At 35.7% G+C, this 22,536-nt stretch overlaps 1 protein-coding gene across 1 annotated transcript in view; it reads left to right on the plus strand.

Annotated features, from left to right (window-relative positions):
• Window positions 1–22,536, plus strand: part of CLNK (cytokine dependent hematopoietic cell linker) — a 193,637-nt gene that overhangs the window by 75,290 nt on the left and 95,811 nt on the right. The window contains exon 3 of the mRNA XM_044681759.1: window positions 19,523–19,594. Within this exon, the coding sequence (XP_044537694.1) occupies window positions 19,523–19,594 (72 nt within the window). The remainder of the gene's footprint in view (window positions 1–19,522; window positions 19,595–22,536) is intronic.

Here is a 22,536-nt window from a genome sequence, read left to right on the forward strand (position 1 = left end):
GGGATTTGAATCCAGGTCTTTTAACTCCAAAATCCAACATATTTCTACTTTACTGAGGCCACTTCTCTGGTACTAAACAAAGGAAGGAGAGGGAAAAGATTCATTGAAGCAACAACTGGACCTTCATATGTCGTTTTAAATTTTTTGATCTGAAGGCCTGGGAGGCTTACACCTCACCCCCAGAAGGGAGAAGGGATCTTCTTTTCTGGAGACTCAATAACCTTAAGAAGTTATTTCCTTCATTTTATAGCAACATTCTATCCCCATATCCTGGGGAAGATTAGATAGATAGATAGATAGATAGATAGATAGATAGATAGATAGATAGATAGATAGATAGATAGGTAGAGAGAGAAATATAAAGATATATTCTGCCTTGTGTGGTAGAATTAATTTTTTATTCACTGGCAATCAGATCCAAAGGTGGTTGTTGCTGGGATATTTTTTAAGTATATTACTTTATTTTTCCACTGTTGTTTTCCATTAAGCATACAGATTCTTTCAGGCATGACCCTCTATAAATTAAATTTGGTTATGAAGAATTCTATGAAACTATAAAAAGGGTAATTCATTGCTGTTGTTTTTTTGTTCATTACATACATTGATGGTCTATTAGAACTTCTATCCCCTGACAGTAAAGCTAGATAAAGGAAAAGGAAACATTTGAAAGGATGATGTATAAAAGGTTTCTATCTATTTTTTCTTGGTCCATTTATTTTTTTCTGTGGAGAGAGAAGAGGGTGAGGGAGGGAGAGAAAGAAAGAGGGGGAAGAAAGGGGGAAAGATTAAGCGAAAATGGGGAGAGAGGAAGAATGAGAGGCTTGTGAATTTTTCCAAACTCTTCCACAAAGGATTCAGAACTACTTTCTTGTTTTCTAAATTAGATTATCTTCTGTGTTTTCTCAAGGGACCTTAGAAGAAAAATGGAGCATTTACTTAAATAAAGGGGAAGAAAAGATTAGTCAATTTAATCAGGAGAATCCAGGTGCTGATAAACTCAATTCTTCCTTCCCTCACGTAGGAGAATTATATACAAACCAGAGACACTTGGTGGGAGGAATGGGAAACAAAGATCAACTCTGCTCTCTGCCCTTTCCCTGATGACATTGGTGATCTCAACTTTTCCCTCAGGTTATAGAAGGAGGTTTGATATAAGGGAGGTATGGAGTTTTAGACGAGTGATCAGAAATAGAAGCCAAGCCTGTTCTCTGCCTTTCCCCTGATGTCATAAGAAAATTTCATCCTATCTATTCAAAACCAAAAGTGGAATAAAAGTTAGTTTGTTACTGTGGGGAAACTTTGATTAACCAGAATGCCCAAGGAGTTTAGTGTTTTGATCAATTTAACTTTCTAGTGAATTGAGAATTGGTCTGAAAATCCTTTTTATAGACTCACAGAATGTCATTGCAGGAAAGGACTTTATTTCGACCTTTTCATTTTAAAGATGAAGAATCTGAAACCCAGGAAGAGTAATTTGCCCAAGGTCAGAAAGATCATTAGTGGCAGACCAGAAACAGAACTCAAGACTTCTTCCACTCGAAGAAAAATACAGCTCAACAAGCTGGACTGTTTTGTGGAAAATCATTCTAAAATGTGTGAATCCATTTTTCTACCTTAGTAACAGCAGCTTAGTAACTCATTGATTTTTTTCTTTAATTTAGCATTGCCTTGAAAAGATTATAATAACATAGGTAGCCCTAAGTGCTCTAGGATTTACAAACTATTTCACCTATGCTATCTCATTTGACAGCCCTGTCTTATTATGGTTCTTTTAACAATAAGGAAATTAAATCTGGGAAAGGGTAAATGGTTTCACCCAAGGTCACAGAGTTGGTAGGTGTGTGAAGCAGGATTTGAACTCACTTCTTCCTAATGCAACACCCTGTCCACAATGCTAACTAGCTTTCTGGTAAGATTTTAGATTTAAAGCCAGATTTAGATTTAATTTTTTAGACTTACAAATCTGAGAGTATTTTAGATTAAAAACTAAAAATATTTTAAAATATCTAGAGATAATTAGTCCAGTCCTTTTAGTTTTATAGATTAGGAAACTGAGGCACAGAGAAATTAAATGACATGCTTAACCTCTCTTTTAGGTGACCAGAGATTACATGAATTCTATATACCCATGTAGTAAGCAGCAGAGTTGAAATTCAGACCCATGTTTTCTGAGTAAAGGTCCAATGTTCCTTTCACTGTCCTAAGCAGGACTTCAAGTAAAGAGAGACCTGGTTTCAAATCATGCTTTCAATAATTACAAGTTATATTCCTTTAGGCAAATCATTTACCTCTTTGAGGCTCAGGTTCTTCATCCATAAAAGAGGAGTAATAAACCTTATACTAGCTACAACATCAGGTTGTTCTGAGGAAAATGCTTTGTAAAACATAAAATGCTATAGAGGAGATGACTGACACTGTGGATGATGATGATGATGATGATAATTCAGAGCATCAATTGCCATTGTCTGGGACCATAAATGGAAATGCAGAAGGTAGATAAGATGGGCTGAAGTGTAGGTCAATTTCTGTTGTTCATGAAATTCTTGGCATTTGATTCTTTTCCTGACCTTTTGCTTGTTTCTCCTAAAACTGAAAGGTGAGACTTAAGAAGGGACACTCTGTTTGGTTCAATTATTCCAGGTTTTACTGAACATAGAATTAAAATGTGAGTCGAGGCTATATAGTGTATTCCCATCCCTGCCAAGAGTAATGTTCTGTTCAAATCATGCCTTATCATCTCTGGCTTTTCTGCAAATGTAGTTTCTATCTCTTTCATCCAGTGCAAGATAGTGAGGCTTGGAATCATTAGAACAAAGTTAGATCAAGGGGTCACTCCATGGTATAGAGATATAAGTGCCTACTGTATCTTAATTGTCAGGTTTGAGTACTGAGCCTGTCACGGGAAAGGGAAAGAAGGTACCCTGTCACATACTGGGGTGGTACTTTTCCTTGATATAACCAGCTTTAATTTCTCTAATCTTATCAGTCCTCAGCATAAAAATGGTGCTAGTAACATTGCAAAGCCAGCAGATTTTTCTTTTCTGAAACTCTCCAACAACGGCCTTCTTTTACCCACTTTTGTCTTTCTCTCCTATTCCCTATTTTCTCCCTATCCTCCAGTGTCCTTCTTCCTTTCCTATCTCTCCCTATTTTTCCCTCTTTTTATATTCCTTTCCTCTCCAGAATTAAAAAAAAAAGGCCTGAGGACCAGCAGTGACCATTTTACTTTAGACAAAACAGCTTAATGATCATTGACCCAGAGCAATTTATACTATGAAGCACAAATAAAATTTTTGTTGGTATCATAATTAATAACCATAATAACTCATCAGTAAAATGAAGAGGTTGGAAAGCATGGTCTCTAAGGTCCCCTCTAGTTTCCAAATATGAAAGTAATTATTTTTTATTAAATATCATCTAACAATGATAAAATCTTGAACTTAATTTGAATTTATTTAGGGCTTTGCATCCCAAAGGAGCAAAGCAAGGATCTGGTTTAGAAAACTGACCTTAGTCAGGGACTTTCTGTCATTTGTGTTTTAGTTCCCTAAGGGGTATGTGTCTATATTTACCTTGGAGGGGAGTGGTTTTTCTTCCATTTTTTCCCAATTCTAAAGTTGTTAAGAGTTTGCTGCCACTCAGTTCATATTTTTTTTTTACTTTTTCACAACTACTAATGCTTTCCCAGATGTGCTTGTGTATTCTCTCTCCCCAAATAGATTGTAAACATCCCAAGGGTCAAGACAGTTTCCTTTGTTTCCCTCCAAAGTGATAAGTAGAGTTCTGTATATATTGTGAGTAGTCAATAAATGTTAGTTGACTCCAGCATCTAAATCTCTATCACTGGAGTAAAGGGATTTTCTCAGAAGGGGATTCCTAGGAATAAGGTTAGGTGGGACCCTAGAACATAGGATACAGAATATGTGAGTTTGATGGAAATTTAGAAATCAAAATCTAGAATGTGAGAGTTGGAAGGGAACCAGAGTCACAGACCACCCGTGATGGAATGACCATAGGACATAGGATGTGATGTTTGAGCTAGATGAGACCTTAGACTTATATGAAAACCAGAAAGGACCTTAGAAAGGAGAATGTTAGATCTAGAATAGACTTTAGATTACAAAACATAGAAGTTCAGAGTCAGAAAGGACCTTAGAATATAGACCATAAAATGTTAGAACTAGAACATGGAACAGATGAGAAAGGACCTCTGAACATAGAATGTTAGATCTAAAATTGACCTTAGATTTCAAAACGTAGAATTAGAATTCCAGAGCCAGAAAGGTCCTTGGAACACTGACTTTAGTATGCTAGAACTGGAATATAGAATGCACCAGAAAGGACATCAGTATGTAGAACGTTGATCTACAATAGATCTCAGAACATAAATAGAATGCGAGATCACAGAAGGACCTTATAACACAAAATATAGAATATTACAGCTAGAAAAGACCTTAAAACCATAGACTGTCAGAACATGAAAGGATCTTAGGCACAGAATCTTAGATCTAGACTAGACCTTAGAGCATAGAATATAGAAGACCAGAACTGGAACATATATTACAACATATAGAATATCAGCTCTGGGAAAAGCCTTAGAATTTAGGATATTAGAAAAAGGAAAGACCTTAAAATATAGGATACTCAATGCCATAAAAAAATCTTAGTTAATCTGGTCCAATAACAATGTTTACACATGACAAAAATTAGGCTCAAATAGGAGTGACATATCCAAGGTCATAGTGGCAAAGTCACAATCAAACCCTAGTGTCCCACAGCCAGTTTGGATAATTTTTCTTCCATATACACTGCCTTAAAAAGGCTGACTATGACCAAAGAGTAGGATATACATCAATCTGACCTTATTATATAGACAAAATGCATTGCTTCTTTTTTACTTCACTGGCAAACTGGATCAATTAACCTATATTTTTGGTTGCAAATTGTTCATAAATGCACTAGAATGTGGCTCTCTTCCATATTAGCTGAATTATTCCCAATCTATGGGCTGAGGACTCCTGGGGGAGGTATGAAGCTTTCACCAGGGTTCCTTGGAATCATATCCACACCAAACATTGTCATGTGGATGTTAATTTATCTTCAGCAAAATATTCAATGCAGTTCAATATAATAAATGAGCAAACACAGCTTCTGTAGATTCAATATGATATTTAATCATAAAAGGAGCCACCTTGAACCCTACTATTAAATTTTCAGCATGAGCATTTACACCTAAGAAATTGGCAAATGCTACAAATAATGGTTTGATTTATTGCCTTGTTGGTTGTCTAGACCTTAAAAAGTACTAATAATGCAGATTAAAAGTGTCTTGCATACATTTTTTTCCAGAGGGATAAGTTGTTAAACATTTATCAGCACACTTTTGTGTATCGCACACAGATATACGCATAGACTATGTACACACAAGTATGTAGATACTTTCATTATGGATAAAATACAAATTAATTTTAAAGTGTTGCTAAATTCATAGAAACTTTTTATTGGCAGAGAATTCCTCAATAAACACACAGTAAATAGGATATGAATAATACATGAGATTTCACCAAATTTTTAATAATTAAATGAAGATTCTTTAGAGGTACCTAGATGGCTAAGTGGGTAAAGCACTAGACCTGTAGTCAGGAAGATTGGAGTTTAAATCTAGCCTAAGATGACTAGCTGTATGATCCTGGGCAAGTTACTTAGCCTTATTTGTTTCAGTTTCTTCATCTGTAAAATGGGATTCATGATGGCACCTACCTTCCAAAGTTGTTGTGAAGACAAAATGAAGTAGTATCTCTGCTTTCTCAATGTTAAAGTACTATGTAAATGTTTATCATTTAATTGTCAGGTAATGTTGCTAAGGTGATCTCGCTTTTCAAAAAGCATCCAACACTAAGAAGTTCACCCCCTACCAGTACAATAAGGGGCATGGCCAGGGAGCACCATGTTTACTAGGAAACAAAACAAACCTCTGACTGAGCTCTGCGTCCCTACAACAGGGAGACAGTAAAGGTTAGATAAAGCATTGGTCTCTGCCCAAATGGAAGTTATAATCTAGTTGGGGAATGTAAAATGTACACAGATAAAGCGTTTTTGCACTTTAGCATCAGTAACTACCCCTCTCAGTCTAAAATGTGTTGTTAAGGTGAATCTATGTAGTCAGAACCTACTCTTGAACCCCACCTACTAGAAATTCTATTTTCTCTCTAAATTGATTATATTCCACTGAACCCTAGCAAAATGGCTTTGGCATAACATGAACAGATAAGCCTATTTGGATACTCTTTTTGCATAGAATCCATAAAATCAATACACCATAAATAATAAAACGTGAAATACCATGCTATGGACATATCTGAATTTTCGAATCCAGGTTGCAAGCATTCTATTTCTCTTAAACCCATGTCACCCCAACTAACATATAAAAGCACAGCCCAAGCCCAAAAGACTAAGGAAAAATCCAGTTCAGTTGTTCCAGTCCTACTCATCCTCATGGATTCTCTTCCTGCCAGCTAGGAAAGAATTATAAGAAATGTATCATAGTTCCCAAATGATGTTTGACTCACTCTTTCCAATAAGAATGATGTCTCCATTAGGGTGTGGCCAAGAAGCTGGCAAGCTATGGCCAGCTCTCAATGCCACCTCCATTCCACTGAGAGTTCTGTCGCAGTCAACAAACTATAATTGCCTCTTCAGCTGCTTGCCGCCTTCCTGCTCATTGGCTGAGCTGACTCACTGTTCCTCCTAACTTATTCTTCACTAGAAAAATGATGGGGTATATAGGCAAGGGCAGGTTAAATGAAGGACAATTTTTTTTTTCCCATTCCATTAGTCATCTTGCCTCTTTCCTTTATTTTGATCTCCATAAACTTTTTGGCTTTCCAAGTGGGCACAAAGCTGTGGGTGTCAGATGAGGCATAGATAATAAGACACAGTCCTTCCTTATATTTAAATTTTAATTGAACCAAAACATTGAATACTTGATTTTATAGATAATCTCATCAATGTTGACAGTTCTTTGGTGAAGATGGTAGCCTCTCTACACCTTCTCAATTCATTCACTTTGGTCATTTATGACTTTCTGTAAAACAACCATAGAACACCCATCCAATATGCTAGAGGTCTTCCTCTAGTTCTTTTAATATTCCATGGATCATAATCCAACATGCAGAATAACCATCTATTATCACACAAGCTGCCAACCCTACCCTGGTCTCTGGTGATGTCACTTATGTCTCTTCTTGAGTATAAAAGTCTTTGATACTAAAATTCTCTAGCCTATGAAATTACCTCAGTTTCTCCAGAAACCCATGATATCTATGGCTTAATGGTGTGTTATGGTCTCAGAATAATAAATCATGCTGATTGAAATATCCCTTTTCAAGGCAATCATTGCCAGTAATTCCTTGGTGGCAGACCAATAGTAAAAAAAAAATCAATGTGATTTATTTTATTATCTGGGTAGAATGGCTATCTTGCTCAAAGGAACACAGCTGGTTCCCAATTTTTGTGACCTTGTAAAGTGTTTTGTATTGATTTATAAGACTACAGCAAATGATACTATTATTCCTAGTCTAACACATAGATAGACAACTTGGAAAAGTTGAAAAGTCAGAAAACTAATTCATGTAGAACAGACTGACCCTTTTAACTCTTGACTTCAAACAACTAAGCCCTGGTCAAATGCCAGCTCCCCTGGGAAGCCTTCCCCTTAACCTCTAAAAGTTGGTAATTCAGTCCAATTCAACTACCTTTTATTGAAAAGAAGCAATTATTCAATTCGATTAAAAATACTAATAAATCACTTAATATGTTCGCTTGAGATACAAAGACCCCAAAGAAACAGTTGGAGCCATCAGCAACTTTTCACTGTACTGAAAAAGATACATTTACAAAAAAAATATATCAAACAGCAAACATTAAAGAGGGAAAAAGTTAATTGGGGTTGGGGTATATGGGGAGGAATCATGAAAGATGTTCTGAAGGAAAGGGCTGTTGAACTGAAGCTTGATGGAAGGAAAGCATTTTAGAGATAGAGATGAAGAATTCATCCCAAACATGGGAGGCAGCTTGTGCTGATGAGTCAAAACAGGAGTTTCGAAATCATCTGATAGTTCAGTTGGGCCAAAACTGTACAAAACATGAAATAAGGCTAGAAAAGGAGGTGGAAACTTTCTTTGATATGCTAAACTTGAAGATTCATTTTTACTTGGCAATTAGGGTTTTAGGGACAGTTGTCCAAGAAAACTGAGAAATCAATTCCCAATACCAAGTATAAAGAAGACTATGTAGACGTGGGCCATTTACAAGGCTTTTGCCTTTTATCCTATAATCAATGAGGAAGCACAGAAGAATAAAGGCAATTGTCCTTCCACTCCCTTGTGCCCCACGAATTCATGTAGAATTTCACTTTGTACTTCCTTTGTGAGTTTATCACTGTGATAGTGTTATAGTTTGTGTATGTCATGTTTCCCTATTTGCCTATAAGAACAATTAGGACAGAGATTGATGTTTCATCTAAGCTTTATCTCTCCCCAAGTACCTAGCACAGTGACACTGAGCACTATCATCACCATCTCATCATCACTAACATTTATAAAGTGCTTACTCTATTCAAGGCACTGTATGACATTATTTTACAAATATTTCATTTTATCCTCACGACAAGCCTGAAATTGGTTGCTATTATTATCCCCATTTTACAACTGAAGAAACTAGTTTGAGTAAAATACCCAAAGTCCTTCAGCTAGTATCTGAGGCTAAAGTTGAAGTTGGGTCTTTCTGATTCTAAGTCCAATGCTCTATCCACTGATCCACCTAGTTGCCCTAAATGTAGTTAATGCTTTTAAAAGTCTGTTGAATTTAATTGAGTTGATGTGAACTCAGTTGAATAAAATGGACTAAAATTGAATTAATTCAAACTACTGATTCTTTTAAGTTCTACTGAATCATTCTTTTAAAGATCTATAAACAGCAGTTATAAACTAGAACCCTTCTAAGAACTTATCATCTTAAACTTTTTGAGCTCACATGCTAATTAGAAATGACACAGAATTTAGATCATTTAAAGCTGAAAAAGTTATAAAATAATCAAAACATGTACAATTGCTTCATTTGAAATGCTGCACTTGAAGGCTTGCTTTTCCTGGCAATTAGGGTTTGGGGGATCATTTTCCATGAAAACTAAGAAATCAATTCTGCATATAATGTTTAATGATGAATGTGCAGTAATTGCCCATTTGCAAAGAAATTTCTTAACTTTGAATACTGGAAGAAAATGGAAGGCCAGGGGGGATACTCAAGATGATTTAACTATATAACCAGGGGCAGCCTACTTGGTATAATGCAAAGAGTGCTGCTTATGGAATCAAAAGACTTGGGTTTGAATCTAAATGCAATTACATACTCCCTGTGCCCTTAGTTTCTTCATTTTTTAAATTATGGACTTAGGCTAAATGATCTCTAAAGCCCATCTAAATTTAAAATATATGATTCTGGTGTATATTGAAGGGAATTAGAGGAGATATCCCAGAAATCTTCCCCAAATTCTCAAACCAAAATGAATGAAAATTTCATGCCATTTAAAAATAAATCAGATTTATTAGTATACTTCTGTGAAGAGGCAGATGGGGAAAGAAAATAAGCAATGAATGAAAATCACAGGTCAAAAAGTAAATCCTGGAAATTGTTGTTTTAATGCAAACCTTCAAAAGGTCTGTGAATTCATCAATGTTGGTATCCCTACTAGCAATATATAACATAACCTACCAAACCTTCTTATCCTATGCACCAACTTTCCACGATATTCCCATAATATTCCCATATTCCCTATCCCTTAGAATGCCTTCACCCAATATCCCAAAGACCTTCCTTTATATCTCTATATATGCATATAGAGATAGATATTGCCTGAGTGCAGTAATTGGTCTGTCCATGAGTTTTATCTTGCTCTTACTTAATGATTGTCCATCTCTATTTCTAATAACAGATTTCTTTTTAACTATTTTTGACATTAATATTTATTCAAAAGTTATCATTTCTAATAACTCTCTTTTGTCTTTTGGGTCACATGAAATTTGATCCTTTGAGATTTTGGTGTTCCATGATATATAGTCATGGAGCATCATCAGAAGAATATTAGTGTTTGAAAAAGTTGGAATTTCCTTCAGTAGGAGAGATTATTGAAAATATGGTGCAATTTCTCAAGGGAAATCTGCTACACTCTCTTCTTTCTATTCAGTTCTGATCCTGATTCTTTGTCCTATTTGTACAATCTACACAAAGTATATGAACTAATAGGCCAACTCTATAATCTGTCTATAGAACTGTATATCATAATATTTACAAAAGGTATTTTTCATCTATTTTATTATTTTGATCTGAATTGTTATGCCAAAATCATTTGAGTGGTTTTGAATTTCATTTAGAAGGCATAGTAATGTTTCAAGGATTTATGCAATCAACAAAATGTTATCTAGAAATGGGGCTTCCAAAGGATCTCATAATCGATAACAGGTGTTCTTACCCTAGGGTTCAGGGACCTCCAAAGATCAACAGAAAGATGTCAGGGCTTCATGAACTTGAATGTGTGAAAATACATTTTATTTCCACTAGCATCTGTTTGAAATTTAATTTTCCTTTATTTATATAAATTCATTATTCAGATAAGTGATCCAAAGATGTCATCAGACTGTTAAAGAGAACTGCTACAAAAAAAATGTTTTAGAGCCCTTTGCTTACGGGAGTCTCTCTCCCATTGTACCTTGAGGCATCCTCCATGACAGTGATGAATACTTATGGTACATATGTGCAAAGGGAGCCTATATCTCCTTGTTTTATGCTTCGTTTGATTTCCATAATCAGAATATCATCGAGAATATATGTAAAGGAGCTATAACTAGAGGAGAGTTTCTAAGACTGAATTTTGATCTACTGAATTCAATGATATTTTTAATAGTCAACGTACAGTGGTTATCTTCTATTGTCTATAGTTTTCAGTTAATTATTTTAACTGTAATGATACAGTCCTGCATTACAAAATATTTGTAACTGTAAGGCTTTTTTAAAAAAAGAAGAAAAAAGTTTAAAAAGACATTTTAGCTGCCTTGGAACATTTGAGAGATTATGTTCTGCTTGGTTCCAGAAGGTAGAAAGAGGACACAGAGTTGAGTGGTACAAAGGAGCATATTTTGACTCAGTATTCTAAAGCAAACTGATGAAAAGAGCTGTCCATTCACAGAAGGAGCTCCCTTGTAAAGGGAAAAACTATGAGACTGATATTAACTACTCCAATTGTTAACACTCTTAATCTTGAAATTAATGTGTATTAATTACTTTATATAAGCTTCATATCTTCTAATCTGTTTACATTTTGTATGAGAATTCCTTGAAGGCAAGAATTTCTGTTTTTGTCTTTGAATCATCAACACAGCACACTTTCTAGCAAAAAGCAAGTGTTTAATAAAGGCATGTTGAATTCAACAGAATGAATTCACTATCATCTGAAGTCTTCAAGAAGAAACTAGACAGGAGAAGGTAAGTGGCTCAGTAAAAAGAGAACCAAGCCTGGAGATGAGAGATCTGAGGTTTAAATTTATGCTCAGATACTTCCTAACTGTGTGACTCTGGCCAGGTCAATTAACCCCATTTGCCTAGTCTTTATTGCTCTTCTGCCTTAGAAAGAATACTTAGTGTTGATTCTAAGTAAGAAGGGAAGGGGTTTTAAAAAGAAAACATTAGACAATCACTTATTAGGCATGGCAAAGAGTGGATTCATTTATAGCCTAGGAGAGTTGACTTACAGAACCTCAAAGATCTTTCCTGTCTCAAAGACTTATTCCTTCCATGAGACACATTCCATCTTTATTTACGAGTGGCTAGAGAGGTAATGTGGAGTTGGATTCAAATCTAACAGTATTCCTTTTTAGCTCTGTGACACCATCAGAATCCTTTAAGAGTCTCAGTTTCTTTATGTGTAAGATGAAGGAATTAAACCATATAATTTCTAAGGTCCTTTCCATTTCTGTATTATCTATGATCTTTAAAAGTATAGATAGTTTTTCTTCTAAAACTCACAATGCTGATTAATATGTTAATTTTAAAAAATTACATCTTCTGACTGTGATAGACTTAGCCTCTGATCTAGACTTGTTTTACACAAGGGTGTAATGATTATAAATGATGTCTGTGATGCTTGTGGCCTTTCTGAACTGAAATGATTCAGAAGAGGGATATTGTCAAAGGAAGGAATGGGCAGTACCACATTTCAATAAATCACAATAACATAGAATATGCTTGGTCATTTCTAAACCCTCTAATGTTCTGTATATGCTTTAAAAAAAGTTTTAACTACTATTCAGGTACCAAGCTATTTATTTAACTACCTCCATTAAGGCTTTCATTAAATAATAATGAAGTCATGGAGATGAAGAGCTATCCCAGGGGACTATGGTTCCTTCATTAGTTTCATCTAATAGAGCTTAGATCCTGAGCAGCTAGGAATCACAATTAAGTGGCTCCACCAGCAGCCACATGAATAGCAAGCAGTACTGTCTAACAGAAAGATAGTGGACACCAAGACTTTGTCATAAATTACAATTTTCTTGCATCTTTGAGCAAGTCATATAATTAGAATATTTGAGTTGGTTGTAGTCAGGTAGTCATGTAATCTAATCTTCTACCTTGGGCGGGAATCCTTTCAGTAATAAATCAGTGTGCCAGGCATTGTTCTAGCATTGAGGACAGTAATAAAAAGAATAAAATAATTTCCAAGTCCAAAGATCTTATCTTCTAATGGGAAAGGCCACCAGTACATATATGTCTATTCAGGAGAAATTTAAAGAGAATGAATACAAAGTAATTAAATACAAGGTAAATTGGGAGGGATTGTACTGACAATTGAGAGTATCAGGCTGGACTTCATCTAGAAGTATTGTTTTTGTTGCATCATGAAGGAAGAGAGGAAATATAAGAGGAAGAGATGAGGAAAGAGAGAGCATTTCAGAAATAGGGGGCAGCAGTACAAAGGCCCTAAGTTAGAAGATGGAGTGTTTTGTGTGAGGAATAGGGATTACAGGCAAATGTCAATACAAATGGCTCTATAATATATTTTCAAATCCAGCTATCAATCCAAGTCATGTTGTCTTCTGTCCTGGTGCTTTCCTTCTCATTATCTGAAATAGCACCTTCTATAATGGACCTCTAGAAAACAGCCCCTACATCTTGGGAGTGTTCAACCATTCAGCTTAGGAACTCCTTCTCTGAAGCAGAGCTATGTCAATTGTTTAATGATAATACTTTATTAATGTAATATTAATTAATGATAATGATAATGTGATAATTGTTTAATAATAATTATATCTACTGAACCCCAGAGCCGGTCATGTTTTGTATCCCATTCAACTCTCTACCCTGGCCATGCCTCTAAATGTTCTGACACTGTACATCAATCACTCCAACTTAAATCCTTTTTTAAAAATTCATTCACTTAAGGACTTATGAGTGTACATCTATAAAAAAGAAGCAATCACATAGAGTCAATATGGCTTTGGTTTCATAATAATACCTAACCTTACCCAACCTTAAAATAGCTCTTCCTTTATGGGTCTATCTCATTTGATTTTCATAAATATAGGAAATAAGTGCTACAAGTATTATCTCCATTACAGATGAGGAAAGCAAGGTTCAGAAAAATTAAATTATTTGCCTAGGTAAGATATTTATTAAGTATCTAAAATGGAATTTGAATCTAAGACTGTCTAATTCCAAGAAGCCTAGTGTTCTAGCTATTATCCTAGTAGTTACATAAAGAACAGATGAATTGCATGTCTTTAAAAAATAAAAACAGAACTACCAGACTAGTAATGCTATAATAACTTGACTTGTGATTTCAGTGACATGGGGATTTCCTGAGTGAGGTAAATTCCTCTTCATATGGTAGTCAGTACCTTTTTTGCAATTTATAGCTCAGGAGAGAGATGAAAAATACTAAGAGATAAAGTATGTTCCTTAAGTCACAAAGCTAGCATAACTAGGAAGCAGAACTTGAATTCAGATCTTCCCAATTCTGAGGCCACTTCTCTATCCACTATGACACAGGGTCTCTCTCTGATTGTCAACATATTTCAACTAAATTGTATCGAAACATTTGACAGAACAGATGGAGAAATTTGAGTGAGACAGTAGAATAATTAAGTATATCCTCAACTAACTGAATAACCAGATGAAAAAATGATAATAACTAATGAATGAATATCAAACTTTAGAGGTCTCCAGAAGAGTTTCACAGTGATTTTTGCTATTTGGCATTTTTTTAGATAATGTATAGAATGCATGCTCATCATATTTGAAAGTAACATAAAGCTGGGAGAGATGATTAACATATTAGATGGCAGTCAGGATTCAGAGATATTGATATGCTTGAAAGTTTAGTTGAAATAGATGAAAAAAGTTAATAGGGATTAATGTAAAGTCATAAACTTAGGTACAAAAATCATGACAAGTACAAGATGGAAAAGGCATGACTTGATAATATTTTGTCCAAAAAGATCTGAGATCTTTAGGAGAGTGAAGGCTCAAGATGAGTCAACAAGATATGGTAGCCAAGAAAACAATAGAATCTTAGGCTTCACAAAGGAAGGCATCAAGAAGTGATAATCTTATTTTCTGCCCAGGTCTCACTATGATCAGGTGTTATAGTGTTCCAGTTTAGGCAACACATTTTTGAAATACCATTGATATATTGGAGAGTATTCCTAAGAGAGCAACAAGGATGGAGAAGTGCTTTGTGATTCTATTATAAGAGAATCAGTTGAAAAAAACTTGGGATCTTCATCCTAGAGAAGAGAAGGGGCAGGTATGGTGATATTAACCTGTAATCTCTGCTATTGGGGAAACTGAGGCTGAAGGATTGTGTGAGTTTGAGAGTTCTGAGCTTAAGTAAATTAAAACTAATTAGATATCAGTGTTAAGAGTAGCATTAATTTGGGGAACTCTCATGAGCAGGAGGCTACCAGGCTTTTTTTCTGTGCTGATTTCCAACCACTCAATTCCAGTGCTGTCCCTCTTAATTAACTCCTATTTATCTTATATCTACCTTGCCTTGTATAAATTTGTTTGTATGTTGTCTCCCCTATAGATCATAAGTTCCCTGAAGACAGGGACTGTCTTTTGCCTCTTTTTGTGTCCCTAGCACTTAGCACAATGCCTGGCACATAGTAGGCACTTAATAAATATCTGTTGATTAAATGATCAATCAGTCTATCAACATTGGAACTGGACCAGAGAGTGGCATCTGCACTTTTGACTTGGGTAAGATAGGGCAATAAGGAACAAGAGAAGAAGGAAGAGGAGGAAGGAGGAAGAAAAAGGAGAAGGAGGAGAAGGAGAAGGAGAAGGAGAAGAGAAAGAGGAGTGGAGTTTAATGACTAACATCAAGTGTTTACAGCAGCATCATGTAGAAGAGGTATTGAGCTTATTCATCTTGGATTATGAGAGACAGAAATAGAAGCAAGATAAGAGCAATGGGCAAAAGTTACTAAAGAGACAGACTTAAACTCAATGAAAAGGAAAAAAAATCCCAAATGATACAGAGCTAAAAAGAAGTAAAATGGACTGCTTGAAAAGATAATGGGTTTCACCTCACTGACGGGCTTTAAGCAAAGGTTGAATGACCATTGCTTGAGTGTGTTACAGAGGGGATTGTTATCTAGACTTGAACTGGACTAGATGTGCACTGAGGCTCCTTCTAACCCTGATATTCTATCAATTAATGAGATCAATTAAGTGCATGGCAAAGAAAATATTCTTTCTACTACAGGGTATCAGAGTAATCCTGTAGAAGGTGGCATCTAAAATAGATTCTAAAGCCTGAGTAGATCTAATGTACCAAAAGGCAAGGGTTTGTGGGGAGGGTGGCAGAGAGATACAGAGAGACAGAGAAAAATGGAGACAGAGAGATAGAGAGTTAGAGACAGAGAGCTTTCTGACAAAAAAAAAAAACAAACACAAGGATAATAAAACACTTGGCTAAGTCCATGGGCTTTGAAATCATTTAGTTCTACTCTCATTTTAGAAATAAAGAAGCTGAGGTCCAAACAGGGCAAGTAACTTTTCTATAGTCATGTTTCACACACTCCAATGATCTCTAAGCCCAGATATTTTGCAATTCTCTGATATCAGAACAGTAGGAAGGATTAAAGAGGCAGTACCACAAAGTTGGTAACTTTACTCACTGTTTTCTTCCCTTAAGGACAACTATTGCCAAGTTAATCACAGATCTCCCTTTAAATCTATTGGTTAGAACTAAGGAGAACAATATCCAACTGCTTAAGTCTGAAGAAAAGATAAATTATCTACTTAGCAATTGTGGGGCAGATTTGGTCCAAGATCAAAAAACGTTTAAAAGAAGCTAAATTTAGTAATAAATGATTTTTCTAATTTATATAACTACCACTCATCATCTCTTCTCTGGACTGTTGCTAACATCTCCTAATCAGTCTCCTCAATGCCAGTCTCTCCCACCTCTAACCAATTCTCAAAGTAGCTTTTAAACTGGTATTCCTAAAGCAATGATCTGACTAGGTGATTCCACTGCTCAATAAACTATATTGGCTTACTTGAACATTCAGGACAAAAAAAATGAATAAACTCCTCTGTTCAGCATTTAAAAGCCTTTATGATTTGACCGCAGTGTCTTTCCAGATTGGTCATACACTCTTCTCCCCTGTGCATTGTGTGTTCCAGCCAAATTGCTTTACTCAAGTTTGCCCCTTAATGACACTACATCTCTTGCCTATATTATATACCTCTGTACAGTGGTATCACTGATGCTCACCTCTGTTGCACAGCTCAGGTACCACCTCCTCCAGAAGGTCTCTCCTGATCACCTACCAGTCATTAGTCCTTTTTAATACCTCCAAAATAATATGTATTTATTTGAGACACATTTTGATATAACTATCTGCATGCATATTGCTTCTCTCCAATGGAATGTAAATTCAATGGAGGAAAAGGAAAGAATGATTTTATTATTGACAGCTAGGGGGGTTCAATGGATAGGATGTTCAGCTTGGAAGCAGGAAGACCTTAATTCACATCTTGCCATAGATACAAGTTGTGTCAGGACCTGAGCAAGTCTCTTAATTTTTTTATCTGTAAAACCAGGAAAATAATAATAGTACCTCCCTCACAGGGTTGCTATAAGGTTAAAATGAGATAATAAAAAAGTGCTCTGAAAACCTTAAAATGCTATGTACATATATGATATACATAATCACTCAATAAATGTTTCTTGAATTAAATTGGTAATCAATCCATACTTTACCAAACAACATCTTGAAAAGGGCATTACCAGAGTTCATTTCATTCATCCACTGACACCTTAGTCTTTGAAAGAGTTGACAAGTTTCCCCTGTAGGTACTTAAGATGAGACTCCCAGTTTATCAAATAACCAATTGAAGGCGAATCATTGTTAAAGGGCTTTATCATTGGCATTGATGTGTGACTGCCCACAAGGACTGAAATAAAGAATATTAATTTTCATAATTAACACATTCTTGTCATGAGAAAACAAGGATGCTAAACCTGTGGACCAAGATTTAAGGAAGAATTTATATTGGAGAATAGAGGCAAGATTGTTCTGGGTCAGAAGGAAGATTTGGAAAGCCTCACATTCATTTGGGTTTTTTAACCTATCTATCAATAGATATAATAGTCCTTGTTACATGTAATCAAATGCCCAGATTTATCTGTTCTCAGAAAATGACACTGGAACTAGGTAAATAATTATTACTTCTCACCCAGATGATTGAGCTCATTTAACAACACCCAAATCTTGTCAAGCAGAATATTTTGGCATGCACTTGGAGTCCCACCAAGAAGAGGTTTATAGGACAGTGTTAGTAATTAATGTAATTATAATAATACATCTACACATGCTTTATAAGTTAGTTTCATTTTCAGCAATTTAGTCTGCTTAATCTTTTCTAACTCCATACATAAAAGCATTTTTCTATTATTCATTTTTCCACCATGGTATATTAATAACATTTAAATTGGTTAGGGTGAACCTGTGGCAATTGTTCACAGTATCATATTCTCTTAAGCCTTTTTTCTAATTTAATACTGCTTTGGCTTTTTGCTCTACCTGAATGGTCTGGCTGCATACAACCAATTCATGAATGACTCCCAAGTCAGTACCAGTGGAATCCAGTCTTTTAGATATTCTCATTTTCGTTTGCCATAGTAATATTTGCTACTTACATATCCATTGCCTTTTGGCTCTCTCCTGGGAAAAAAATAATTCCTGTTATATAGGAAGAGGCAGTAGAGTGGCACAGTAGGCAAGAACATTGGGCTTCATTGTATCAGAAAGACCTGAGTTCAAATTCTGATTCAGAAACTAGCTACTTAACTCTGTACAAGTCACATAACTTCTTCCAACCTCAGTTCTTTCTCTAGAGGTAATAATAGAACATCTAAAGAATTCAGATCTAAATGAGGGTTATAATAGCACCTACCTCACAGCAATGAAGATCAAATGAGATAACCTGACCAGCATTTTACCAATTTTAAAACACTTTTCAAATACCAGCTATTATTATGAGATTTCTAAGTAATTGATAGCCCTAAAGCTTCTTTAACTTCTCAAACCTGCCCATCTACATAGATGGTATGGAACTAATTGTGTCAAGACTTGGAATATGACAGGACATTCTCAATGAGATTCATAACTACTCACAAGGGATCAATCTAACAATATGTATGGGAAAAACTAAATAAATGAAAAGCGTTTATGTCTCCAACTATTATTATATGGAATTGGATGGTCCAACCATTGAATTAGCATAACAGGTACATGTAACTGGAACCACATTGCACATGGATGTATTAGGAGTTAAGAAAGTGCAAAGGTTTGCAAACTCATTTTTCAATAATGATTCCTAGTTGCTACTTGGTGATGAAAGTAACAATAAGAACATCTCAAACTTCTTAGAACAAATTCCTTTTTGGAGAAGTTGTATCCTGGAGTGCCAAAAGCAAGCAAGTCTTGGAGTACCATGACCTCTGAAGAATCAGCACTATAGATGATAAGGAATCAAATGAAGGAGACACCTAGCAGGTTGGCAGGGTCCTCTGTGGGGAGATCTATAAGAAAACCTTTTTAATCATACACAATAAAAGAGAATAGCTAGATCTAGATCTTAAGCCAATGGAGGGAATGCCTACATTGAAGGGCTCATATATCTATAGAAATATGTGTCTAAAAGTATATTTTATAGTTACTAATTTTTTTAATTTAAGAAGTAATTACATGAATTGTAAATCTTGAATTTTTAATCATAATGCAAATGCTTAAAGAAATTCTGGTATCTCTGTAAGAAATCAAATATTTAAATATAACTTGGTAATATATGGTTACACATAATATGCATTTAATATATATGCAATATAAAATTCATTTAATGAATTTATTTCAGCTTCTGTTTTCTGACATCAATCCTTTTTCTTTCATCCCAGAGGTAACAGAAGAACCACAAAGGAGGGATCGACTCTTTTGAAAAGCCAGAACCTTGGTCTGTCCCCAAATAGGTCAGAAAACATTTATTTTTAAACATAACAATGAGAATCTAAAGTCTGAGGCTCACACACTATACTGCACTGTTTAGACATCTGACTGCTCCTTCTGAATCTTCTCCCCTTATTCTTCTTTCTTGCTATCCCTCTCTCTAAATGCTACCTTCAGCATATTTCTCTTCTTTCTCTGTATTCCCTCCATGAATGATTTAGCCCATTCTCATGATTTTCATTCTATTCTCTATGCAAGTGACTCTCAAATCCATATAACTTTCCACCTATATGACTCATAACCCCCCCTTTTCATATTTCAAACTGCAATGCTCCACCTGAATGCCCTACTTGTACGTCAAATTCTACATGTTCAAAACCAAAATCATCTCCTCAGGAAAAAAAAAAAAACAAAAAACAAAACCTCTCTTCCTAATTTATGTCTCTTCTTGTTTCTCTATTTCTATCTCTTGTCTTTCTGTCTTTATTTATCTTAATGTCTCTTTCTCTCTCTCCAGACTTTTTTTTTTTTGGTACTTCGTCTAGCTCCCTGTGTACTTAATCACATTTTATCTTGTATTATACTTTCTTATGAACACGTATTATTGCCCCTATTGGATTTTAAGGTGCTTGGGAACAATGACTGTCAGTTTTCATCTCCATGTCCCTGATGGATAGCACAATGTCTTGCACTTGGTAGGTGCTTAAATATATTTGTTGAATTGAGAGAAGATAGGTGCTGGGTGTGTCTTTTCTTATACAGACTAAAAATAGATCATTAGATCATTCTATTCACTGGTTAATTAAGGTTCCTTTGTGAGGATTTAGGAATCTGACAAAGTTAGGGTTAGAAACCCAGGATTAGAGTCAGAGTTGGTGTGTGTCCAGCTAGCCTGAGCAGACAGACCTTTAAAAAATTAAAGAATTAACAGAATTCTTTCAACTGAATTTTGGCCATTTACCAATTTTTTACCAGCTTTTATCAATTCTAGTGCTGATGAGCATCTTCTCCCTGATATGAAAAGAATTAGCTCTTATGTCTTTATTTCTGTCTTCATGGTGATGTGATGGAAAGAGTATAAACTTTGAGGCAGAGGACTCTGGAGCAAATCCCATCTCTGCTGTTGTTCTAAGAGGAAGCATTTTGCCAAATGAAGATATTGTTTGGTTATTGTTGTTCGGTCATGTCCAATTCTTCATGACCCCATTAGGGGTTGTCTTGGTGAGGACATTGGAGTGGCTTGCCATTTCCTTCTCCAACTCAGTTTACAGATGAGAAAACTGAGGTAAACAATAACTTGCCCAAGGTCACACAGAGAGTAAATGTCTGAGGCTAGATTTGAACTCAGGTCTTCCTAACTCTAGGGCTGGTTCTCTATCCTGCACTTCCTACCTGCCTCAAAGTCTCTGCTACTTTCTGTCTTAGTGACACTGACCAAATGACATAACCACTCCTTATCTTCTTGGAGGTCTAGATTGCTATTTATGTCTACTTGATAATTCTTTACTGTAAGAAGGGAAAGCAAGATCTGACATTTTGAAAATTTGTCAGTTAGAATGTTGAGGAAGCAGACCCAGTGACTGTTGGAAGAGAGCAAGGACTTCTGGGATTGAGCAGCCTGAGGAACAGCTTTTCGGGGAGGAAGCCAGAGTGGGAGGTGGTTGAAACTGGCTAGTGACCCTCAAATATGAGCTTTGGGGGGCTTTTTTCCCCTTATAGACAAAAGAACTCCTGCTTTTCTCCAGAGACAAATTTGTTTCCTGTGATTCACTTATAACTGCAACAGTACCAACAGAGTTCAGGGAAGGGGTTCTGGACTTCCTTTGGGGAGCCAATCCCTGAACCCCATTTGCCTTGGGTTTTGCCCAGCAGTATCCATTGGCTTATATGAATCATAGCTTTAGACAGATGAATTTGTGGGCTCAGGAAAGTGAAGCTGTGTTTGGGGAACACCCTGTCTGACCATAGGGTCTTGGACATAGTGGCTACCTGGCACAGTGAAGGACTTTGGGGAATTAGGGATCATCCTACAACCCCTCTATGCTGGCATGACCTTCCAGGAGGTCCCTGTTTCCACTCAGGGAACTCCATTTGTCTCCCAGTAACTAGGGGTCGCTATGAGGGAGGAGGAGTCATTCCATATCTCCCTTGCTGGTTCCCAACTATACCCCAATCCTCCTAATCACCCCCCTTGTTACATTACCCTCAAGAAGAAGGAAGATATAACCTACTAAACTGAATATCTATGGGGCTTCCAATATTGCAGCTGCACTTTTTTTTTCTTACAGTCCTAGAGAACAGAACTATTCTACCAGTTCACAGGTCTCTCATCAGTTTAAATATGGGCTGCACCTCTAAAAGTGAGATTCCCAATCATGTAACCATGGAAATTTCTTCTAAAAATTAAAAGAAATTAAAAAATAAAAATGAGATTCAGGTAGAATTAAGAGGAATGGGTAGAAGTGGCAAAAAAAAAAAAACAATGACAACATTTAGGCTTGATTAAAAAAAACTAACCCCTTGTAACTAGAGTTTCCCAAAAGTAAAATGAGTTGCTTCAGCAGACATAGATTCCCCTTTTAGATTCCTTCAAATAGAAGCTGAACTTGAGTATGCTGTAAAAATGATTCTTACTCAAGGAGGCTATGATCACTCTACTTCTCCTTCCATGTCTGAGGTTCTCTAATTCTGTAAGACCTCTTTAAAAACAATTATGACATATATACATATACATACACACATAAGTATTGTATTCAATAATAGATGCAGAACTGTACGTGTGTATATATGCATACACATATATGTGTGTTTGAAAAATAATCCACGACAAACTACCCTTTGGCTTTATGAAAATTATTTTGAAGAAATGCTTGTGGAATAATGTGACCCTTACTTTTTCCTGACATACTGGCACAGAGGATATAGTGTTAGCTTTGAAAAAGACTTATGTTTGAATTTTGTCTCA

Source organism: Gracilinanus agilis, chromosome 6 (genome assembly GCF_016433145.1).
Source record: "Gracilinanus agilis isolate LMUSP501 chromosome 6, AgileGrace, whole genome shotgun sequence".
NCBI classification, from domain to species: domain Eukaryota; kingdom Metazoa; phylum Chordata; class Mammalia; order Didelphimorphia; family Didelphidae; genus Gracilinanus; species Gracilinanus agilis.